The sequence below is a fragment of the Melozone crissalis genome, unplaced genomic scaffold (assembly GCF_028551555.1).
Source record: "Melozone crissalis strain CALT ecotype California unplaced genomic scaffold, PUWL_Pcris_2 ptg000109l_1, whole genome shotgun sequence".
Taxonomy (NCBI): domain Eukaryota; kingdom Metazoa; phylum Chordata; class Aves; order Passeriformes; family Passerellidae; genus Melozone; species Melozone crissalis.
Window position 1 is genome coordinate 595,632 of NW_026535886.1, and position 10,204 is coordinate 605,835.

Sequence of the window (10,204 nt, forward strand, 5' to 3'; positions counted from 1 at the left end):
CACAGCACCAGCATGGGGGTGCTCCCCCTGCTGTGTGCAATGCAAACAGGGGCTGCTGAGCCAGTGCTGCCATGTCTGTGCCTGCAAGGATGGGGCACCTGTGTGAGCTGGGGAGAGGCCAGGGCTGCAGAGGAGGGATGTTGTTGGCAGCTCCATGAGGATGCTCTGGGACGCTGCCCTGGGCTGTGCAGCGCACTGGGGTGTATCAGCCCCTGCTCTGCTGCTCCTTCCCTTCTGCTCCATGGCCCTAGCAGAGCACCATCCATGCTGTTTGCTCCCAGCCTGCCCACGGCTGGCCTGGAGCTGCTCATGAGGGTTTTCCATGCTGAGCATTGGCCTGGGTGTGTTCTTGAGAGAGCCTGGGCAAGGAGCCTGGAGCCCCCAGGCCCTGGCCTGAGGCGTCAGCACTGCCCTAGCAGTGCCCATGGCATGTCCTGGCTGCAGCCCTGGCACTGCCACCCCCAGGACTGTGCCTGGCCCTGAGAGCACTCATGCCCTACAGCAACACCAGGGCCACCAGGGCAGTGGGGCAGGGCCACAGCAGCAGCACTGGCAACACCAAGTGCTGCTGCTGCTGGGCACAGCTGCTGGGCCAGCACTGATCTGCCCCCAGCTCTGCACATAGACATTGCTGCTGCAGCTCCAGAGAAGGCAACAAAAGGGCATCTCTGCAGAAAACTCTGCTGGGAGATCCCTTAGTTCATTTAAAGCACTGAGGGTGCAGCCCCTCATTTACACAGTCTGTGGCCACAGGGAATGTGGAGAGAAACAAAAGAAGAATCAGTGCAAACAGTGACAATTTTATAGACAATATTAATACTTAAAATGAAGGAAAAAATACCACCACAGCCAAACCAATCAGAAGTATTAAAGAATATTTTTATTTCAAATGATTTGCAGAAATTGGCCAGCAGTTTAATGTTTCTGAAAGTATCCAGTCATCAGTCTCCAGACTGCAGTCTTGAGCTCCTGGTTCCTCAGGCTGTAGATGAGGGGGTTCAGGGCTGGAGGCACCACCGAGTACAGAACTGACAGTGCCAGATCCAGGGATGGGGAGGACATGGAGGGGGGCTTCAAGTGAGCAATTGCTGCAGTGCTGAGGAATAGGGAGACCACGGCCAGGTGAGGGAGGCAGGTGGAAAAGGCTTTGTGCCGTCCCTGCTCTGAGGGGATCCTCAGCACAGCCCTGAAAATCTGCACATAGGAGAAAACCATGAACACAAAACAGCCAAATGCTAAAGAGATGGAAAACACAATTAGCCCAAATTCCCTGAGAATTGAGTGCGAACAGGTGAGCTTGAGGATCTGTGGGATTTCACAGAAGAACTGGTCCAGGGCATTGCCATGGCACAGGGGCAGGGAAAATGTATTGGCCGTGTGCATGAAAGCATTGAGAAAGCCACTGGCCCAGGCAGCTGCTGCCATGCTGGCACAAGCTCTGCTGCCCAGGAGGGTCCCGTAGTGCAGGGGTTTGCAGATGGACATGTAGCGGTCGTAGCACATGATGGTCAGGAGATAAAAATCTGTTGCTGAACAGAAAACAAAAAAAAAGACCTGTGTAGCACATCCTGTGTAGGAGATGTCCCTGGTGTCCCAGAGGGAATTGTGCATGGCTTTGGGGACAGTGGTGCAGATGGAGCCCAGGTCGCTGAGGGCCAGGTTGAGCAGGAAGAAGAACATGGGCGTGTGCAGGTGGTGGCCGCAGGCTACGGCGCTGATGATGAGGCCATTGCCCAGGAGGGCAGCCAGGGAGATGCCCAGCAAGAGGCAGAAGTGCAGGAGCTGCAGCTGCCGCGTGTCTGCCAATGCCAGCAGGAGGAAGTGCCTGATGGAGCTGCTGTTGCACATTTGCAATGTCTTGGCATTGAGATCTGTAAAAAAAGTAATCGTGCAATAGTTGTGTTTGGAAATGACTTTAAATATCTTAGCACAGACTGAGGGGCACTTTCTCCCCATTGCCTGCCCAGGGCTCTGCTGCCTGGAGCTGTCCCTGCCAGCAGCTGCTTCCCTGTGCCCAGGGCTGGGCCCTGACAGTGCTGCCAGAGCCAAGCCCAGCCCTGGGGGCTCAGCTCTGCCCTGCAGACCCCTCCCACCTCTGGCACTGCCCAGGGGCCTCTCTGGCTCTGCAGGCTCTGATGGCACCATCAGAGCAACCCTGAGGAGTCTGGAAAAGTGACACTGTTGCTGCCTGTAATGGGCCCTGTGCTGATTTCTCTCACTGCCTGGTTTATTGAGATCTGAGAGAATTTTTTTTCTCTCAACATTAACGGAGAGATGAATATCTGTGGCCAAAATCCAATTTTGGCAAACCAGAGCAGTAGAGCAAAAAAGCAGGATTTTCTCTTTTTATGCAGCCGCTGTCTCACTATGCTCCATGTATAAGCTACTTGGAAATGTTCTACTGTTAAATGTTACCCTAGAAGCAGCCCTGAACAATGCAACGTCCCCACCACACAAGGAGAACACTTCCAAGCATTAGCAGCTGTCTCCTCCCACCCAGATCTTGTTCCTCAGTGCTGGCAGCAGCTGCCAGGGCTGGCTGAGAGCTGTCCCTGGCAGGCAGCAGAGTCCCTGCCCCAGCACAGCGCCCTGGGCTGCAGGACCCTGCTCTGCAGGACAGCCCTGGGCACCCCTGGCTGCTCTGCACAAGACACAATCAGAGAATGTACTCACAGGGTCTGTAGGCATTGGGATGTTCCAGCTTTAGGACATGGCTCCAGGAGCTGCAGCTGCATTGTCCTGCAGCCAGAGGTTCCTGTGCCAAGGGCTGGCAGTGATTCTGCCCCAGGCACTTCTCAGCCCCTTCCCAGCCCTGACTGATTGAAGCTCTCTGTGCCTCTGTGCTGTGCCCGGGCTGGCTGCAGGCAGTGCCCTAGCCCTGCCGGGCTGGCAGAAGAGCTGCTCATCAAGAGAAATGTGCTTTTGAAGCTCTTCTTGGTTACCAGGAGCTGCCTCTGTGCCAGGAGCCCAGCCCAACTCAGCAGCACAGACACAGCACAATGACTTTAATGAGCCTCTTGGGCTTTGTGCTCAGGCCCTGAACATCAGTAACTGAGAAGGACCTGAAGAAACCTCTTCAGAACTCCAAATCAGAATCCAACTCCAAACTTTCTTGGACTTTTAATGGGTCCCACTGAGGGACACAACTGAGAAAGTGTCCCCAGGCCCCCGGCAGAGCAGAAAACTGGAGGCACTGATGGCAGCTGCGGACAAAGAGACAGCTGGGGCACAGCAGGGTCTGTGCCACCAAGGGCTGTGAGGAGACACCTTGTCCTGAGGCACTGGGGCCTCCTGGCACAGCCCCAGCCAGGTTGGGCACTGTCAGCCCCTTGTCCTGCCCTCAGCATCCCCCCCTAGCCCACATCCCTATGGCCTCAAGGATCTGCTGGAAGGAGTCCCTGCGGAGCCTTGCTCAGGAATGGCCCTGGGGGCTCCTTTATGCTCCCTGCAGGGATTGCAGGTTTTTCAAAGGACTTTGGGTTTGGCTTTTGCCTTGAATTTCTGAGAGTTTTTGTAATCATGGCCTCCAATTATCTGCTTTAATTAGTCCCTTGAGAGGCTTTGTCAATAACAACACTCAGTGGGGCTCATTACTACTTCAAGGTACTTCAGTTATTTTAAGCTACTTGGTGTTTCCCTTTTGATGGACTCTGTAAGAGGTTTGTGCAATCACAGCCCCAGTCATCTCCTTTAATGAGTCCCTTGAGAGCTTTGTCCTGACACTCAGTTGGGCCCATTAATGCCTTGAGATACTCAAGGTTTTTAAGGTACTTTATGGATTTAAGAATACTTTTAGGTACTTATAGAGGTGTTTCCTTCCCATACTGAGTCTCTGAGAGGTTTTTGTGCTATCCTGGCCTCCAATTCTCTCCTCCCGGGAGTCCATGATGATCCTGTGTTGAGTATCTTCCTCCTTTCTGTTTTACAACAAAGATGGAACTGAAAGAATTTTGTAAGATTTTCTAGAAGGATCCAAACAAACATGGGACAATTAACAATACAACAACAACTAAGATAATTAATAGCCCTGTTTTAGCTAGATATCATCCAACCCTTTAGTCCCTTGCATTGGAAGAGTTTATTGACCCAGTCTTTGTTTTCCACTTGAAGATTCTTGAACCCTTCCTTCAGTACCTGAATGCTCTTGTGGACTGACTCGCTGTGGCTGAAGAGGTTCATACAATACATCCCTCAGAGTCTACACAGCCATGCTCATGTGCCCAGAGTAAAAACTCTATCACTGTTCTGCACGGTGGCATGTCTGATGGTCTCTATATCTAAAAGCAGGCCACTCAATGTGAGGGACATAGCATTGGTTTACTTAGTTATGTAAGGAACCCAAGATGGTCCAATTGTCCTAAAGCTTTAGCTGCAGCCACCCAAGGTAGTCCAAACTGGGGGTGCTACCATCCGATACCTGGATTAAAGCTTTCAAAGCCATCTCTTTGATATCATCCAATACTTCTCTGAGGATACCTGCTGTTTGATCATCTGGTAGGCTGTATTGTCCTTCTCCAGCTAGATGGTTGATTGTCAATTCCACCCTTGCCTCATTATTAGCATAGTCTGCTATTAATTGATTTAGTAAACACTTCCATCCCCCTTTCCCACAGGGTGTGTTCTGTAGGTGACAACAACATGGTCATGTTATATTTTAAATCACAGGGGGTTAACATATGTGCTGTAAACATGGCCCTCATTAGGCCATTAAATCAAGGTAAGTCCCTCCTATGGTCTTTAGCTGCCCTACACAGATCCTTGATTTCCTTGCAAGCCAATGGCTGATACCTGGGATTCTGCCCCCTTCTTTCATAACATACGGGGGCAACGAGGAGTTGTTGAGACTGTTTGCCAGTCTCCTTCCTTAACTGCTTCTTTCCGGATCCTTTCCTGGGGATCTTCTGGGGCTGAGGGGTGAGGTGGCTCTGGGGAATCCAAACTGTCTTCTGGGGATGAAGAGCAACTTGAAGCAGAAACATTTGGATTAGAAACACTGTGACTGTTGGGTTTAGTATCTTTGATCATGGGGTTATATTGTCGCCAGAGGGGGAGGCAAAGGGCACTGCCATTTTGTCAGGTGTTGGAAGGAAGGGCCTTGATTTAGGATGGCGGACTTCTGGGGTGGAGTTCTGGAGGCATGGCCCAGGGTGAAGGTGGAATGACTGACAGTGAGGCATGACCCACAGTTGTGGGGGTGGAGTCTGGAGGTTCATTCAGGGCGGAAGAGAAAGTTTTGGTAGCAGGAAGTGGAGGAGCCAAGATGGAGGGAGGATGGTCAGGCTCAGGGGCATCTGGAGAATTTTTAATGATCCGCCTCAGGATTGATTTTAACTTGTTCTTTGAAGATATTTGGTCATGATCTGTGAAAATTAACTTAAAGCATTGATATACACACCTTTCTACTTTGGACATCCGGCTGCCCATTTTTCTCTTTCTCTGCCTTACGTAGAACAGCCACTGGAACACCCTAAATCAGTTATGGGACATCGGTGTGTATTGTAAAAAGACAGTGACAAAATGGGCAATAATTGTCCTGTGTGTCCCCAAACCCACCTGCAATCCTATGCAGGTGAAACTGTCATTTTCCCTTGTGGATCCTGGCTGTCCTGGGGTGACATTATGATGCTTGTATCCCCATTTATCTGTTCTATGCCTTTAAGACCGACTCTGAAGAGTGGAAGTTTTGTTTGGGGTTCCCTTATCAGGGACACAGAAATGAGCAGTACATAGGGCTGTTTTTCACTTCTTGCTTTCAGCTTGCTGCTTTGCTTGCTTGCTTTTCTGCTCTTGCTTTTGCTCTCGCTTTTGCTTCTGCTTATTAGCTAGTTTAGCTAAACAGTCCAAATTCCTTCCCGGACTGTTTCTCCTCTCCTGTTCCTGTGACCATCTGGAACCTGCTCCAGACTGGGACCCAGGAACACCGAAGGTTTGGCTGCAGCAGCTGCCCCAGCACCGGAGGGACTGAGAACAGAGCGACCACCCCCGAAAGAGACTTTCTGATTTTGTCATCTTAGTCAGAGCGGTGTCATCTGGTATTGTTCATTTTGTGTGCTGGGGGGTGCTGTGCGTGTCAAATAAACAGGTTTTTTCCACCTCTCTCCAAGGAATTTTTTCCTGAACCGGTTGGGGGGAGGGGCCATGTGGGTTTTCCTTTCTGGAGGAGGGCCCTCCTTTGCAGACTCTTTAACAAATTTGCCCTAAACCAGCACACTGGCCAAGGTCCCTCAAAGAAATGATGAATCTGCCAGCCTGGCACAATCCAAAATCCTGGGGAGCACTGGCCTATCCATCAGCTAACCCCAGCTGACATGACTGAATGTCATGGTCCCTGTTTGGGTGCCAAATGTCTCCATGAGGGTGGCTGTGACAAACCTTTCTGGTTCCCCAACTTCAGGGCAAGCGTGGTGAAAATGAAAAGGAGCAGATGCAAAGGAAGATGAAACAGAAAAGCCTTATAAATATGATTGCCTGGCAAAAGACTTTGAAAATATGGAAACTGTCAGATTGAAATGAAAGCAAGCTTTGAGATACCAAGCCTTAGTTACTGAACAACTGGAAAACAATGGTATGGCCTGCTGAAGGTAATCCCCTTTTGATGAAACAACTCCCTCTGCTTGCAGACAGGTCCAAGGGTCAGAGCAGACCCTACTAGCTTGGCAGAAGGGGTCCAAAGAGTAGTTTTTAGGGTTTAAAATGTAACACAGTATGGTAATGTAATGATTCTTATAGGCTGTATGTAAATGCTATAAGATTTGTATCTTGCACTAGATTAGTTACTGAAAATTAGAATATGCAGCACAGAAGATTTATTGTATTGTAACGGGGACTCCCCTCCTCTTTTGGGCATCCATTTTGGGTGCCTCTTTCAAGCTCCTCTTTCGGGCCTGCTCCGAGCTGTGGCTGGCAGCTCCAAACAAGGCCCCTGCACCCACACCCTTTGCAATAAACCACAAGTTGAAAGACCTGGCCTCAGAGATCTCTCACCTCCGTCCGTCCCAACCGTCCTACCCACCAATGCTACAACAAGCAGGATCAATGGAGTTGCCCAAAAAGAACTTTAGTAATAGGGTGAAAAACAACAAACATGGAGAAGTCAAGCACAGGACGAGGGATGGGATTCAAAGACCTGAGAAAAAGGCAAAGCAACAATATATACACTTGAGGGTAGAACACTCTAGAACAATAATCCTGTAGGGGAAACAAGTAACCACTGGAGGAGAAGAACTTGGACTACTTAGCATAACAACACTAAAGGCTTATGGGGGAACTCTCAAACTTACCCTAAGTTAAATGAATGATTCCCAGGGCTTGAAACTCATGCCCAGTTCTTTGGGATAAAATCCATCTGACTCTGAGTTACAGCTGGGCTAACTTCCACACCGCTGCTTTGCTCTGGTCCCTTGGGCCCAACAGAGCCACAATGATCTGCAATGTTTCCACAAGGCTCCACAGTGTCACAATAGTCCCTTGGATCCATGGTGCTCTGTAGTGTCACAATGGCCAAATGAAGGTTTCACAAGGCTCCCAAATGTCACATTGGTGTCCATAGGAAGGAAACCACTTAGCCCCATGTTTCAGAAGCTGATGAATGGCAACCACCAGAGGCCAAGGCAAGCCTGACCTGTCTGTTCTGGCAGGTTTGCTTGGAGCAACTCATGGATATTTGAAATTCTGAATGTGGAGTCCCAGTTTCAGACATTTGTGCCTGGAGAAGAGGGATGGGAGTTTTTTCCATAAAAAGAAAAGCGCGGAGCCCTTTCCAGTGTTTGGAGTATAAGTGAATGCTGTCCCTCAGGAGTCAAAGACCAGCCCGACTTGTCTGTCCTGGTAAATTTTGTCTGGGAGCAATCCTTTAATACACAAAAATTTGGAGGTGGAATCCTAATTTTGGCCATGGATGCCTGGAAAAAATGGACAGTTCTTTTCCATAAAAAGAAAAGCCCAGAGCCCCAGTGTTTCAGGGGCAGATGGGAGCAGCCTTCCACATTCCCAGGTCAGCCAGACCTGTCAGGTGATGCCTGGGAGGCCAAGGCAGCCACACCTATTTCATGTTCCCTTGGTGCCACAGGGCCCTGCAGTGTCACAATGGTTCTCTTGCTTCCATGAGGGTTTGCAGTGCCACAGTGGTTCTCTGCTTCCATGATGCCCTCAGGTGTCATAATGGCCCCTTGATTACACAAGTCCTTAAGGATCTTAATGGTCCCCATGGTTCCACAAAGCTCCACAGTGTCACAATGGTCTATTGGTTCCATGAAGCCTTGCTGTGTTCAATGGCCCCCCGCAAAGTTTCCACAACTTCCCATAGTGTCACAAAGGCCCTTCCCTCCATGAGGCCCCACAGTGTCACAAGGGTCTCCATGATTCCATGAGGCCTTGCAATGGCACAATGCTCCCCATGGATCCACAGTGCCTCGCAGGATCACAATGGACCTTTAGCTCCACAAGGCCCTGAAATGCAGCAATGGCCTCTTGGTTCCACAAAGCCCTGCTGCTTCACACTGGCCCCTTGGGACCATGTGGCTCAACAGAGCCACAAAGATATCTTTGGTTCCACAAGGCCCCACAGTGTCACAGTGGCCCCTTGGATCCATGGTACCCTGCAGGGTCAACATGTTCCCCTTGGTCCCACAAGTTCCTACAGTGTAACAGATTCCACAAGGGCCTGCAGTGTCACCATGGCCCATTGGTTCCACAATGCTCCGCAGTGTCACAATGGTCTCCATAGGAAGGAAACAAGTGAGCCCCAGTGGTGCAGGGGCAGATGAGAGGCAGTCACCAGAGGCCAAGTCTAGCCAGTCTTGACTGTACGGGCAGATTTTGTCTGGGAGTAACCCTTGCTTATAGAGAATTTTAGATGCAGAATCTCAATTTTGGCCATGGGTGCATAGACAAGAAAGACAGTTCTTTCCCATAGGAATAAAACCACAGAGCCCCAGTGCTTCATGGTCAGATGGGAAGTGGCCCTTGCCATGTCAAATTCAGTGGGACCTGTCAGACAGCACCCATGAGTCCAAACCAGGCAGACATGTTCCATGTTCCCTTGACTTCATGGATCCTAACACTGTCACAATGGTGTCCTTGATTCCATGAGGTCTGGCAATGTCACAATGGCTTCTTGGTTTCATGAGCCCCAACAGAGTCACAAGGGTCCATTGGCCCCATGCAGCCCCGCTGTGAAACAATGGCTCCTTGTTTCTATTTTAAATCAATCACAATCAAACCACAGTTCGATCACTGATCCTTGCTTCCATCGGCCCCCTGAGCTGCACAATGGTCTCCTTGATTCCCTGATGCCTGGATTCCACAGTCTCACCATCATTTCCTTGGACCTCCATTGTCACAACTAACCCATGGTTCCATGAGGTTCCGTAGTGTCATCGTGGTCACTGTCAGAGGCTGGATGAGATCAATGTCCCGAGACACCTTGGGATGCTCGGAATGCGTGTGTGGGGCCAGGGCTGGGTCAGGCCTTGGTTTGTGGTGGGACAGAGCCCTGCCCCCAGCCCTGGCCTGGCAGAGCTGTCAATCACACAGCAGGGGGTGATGTCAACCCAGCTCTGATTGGCCCAGCTGTCAATCAATCACACACTAGCAGCAGGTGCTACCCTGGCTCTGATTGGACAAGCAACTGGCAGTCCCACCCCAGGGGTGGGCCCATGAAGGCCCAGGGGGTTAAAAGCCAGAGCACGAGGCCCAGGGTCTGGATCCTGCTTTCTCCTTGGGTTCCTCTGTTAGTGATGCTGGAACCTGAGCTGTTGGTACCTATGTGTGTGTCTTTTTACAGATCTTCTGTCTTTCTGTTCTTCTCTAGTTCTTCTCCGTCAAATCCTACTTACCTGGAAAATTTTTGGGTAACTTCACATGTTAAGGGTTAATAGATTTTAGAATAAATGTGTGGGAATCCAAGGCACAGGGAATATTTCTGTCTGCTCTGAGGGGTCCTGACCCCCAGAGAAACACTGCCTTTCACCTTCGCCCACGGAGAGGACTTCCAGGAATTTGAGAACTATTAGAATTTTCCGAAGTGTGACATAGTTTAGAGGGTAGTATGCTATGTTCCTTGGGTGAGAAATTTAGGTTTTGGGGTTTTTAGTATGGTGTAGAAAGGCAGCAAGATGGAGGAATTGGGGTGTAGTCCCTGTCTTCTTCATCTGCTCCATTTTCTGCAGTGTTGGTGGCACAGGGTGATTGGTCAAGGAAAGCA

At 50.2% G+C, this 10,204-nt stretch overlaps 1 protein-coding gene across 1 annotated transcript; it reads right to left on the reverse strand.

The window, feature by feature from the left end:
* Window positions 1-915: 915 nt before the first annotated feature.
* Window positions 916-1,848, reverse strand: LOC128947890 (olfactory receptor 14A16-like). The gene has a single exon (XM_054292392.1). It carries the CDS (start codon window positions 1,846-1,848, stop codon window positions 916-918), a length of 933 nt encoding a protein of 310 aa, XP_054148367.1.
* Between the last annotated feature and the right edge of the window lie 8,356 nt (window positions 1,849-10,204).

Coding starts and splice junctions, on each gene's coding strand:
- LOC128947890 (XM_054292392.1), bottom strand. CDS start 1,848: ATGTGCAACAGCAGCTCCATCAGGCACTTCCTCCTGCTGGCATTGGCA.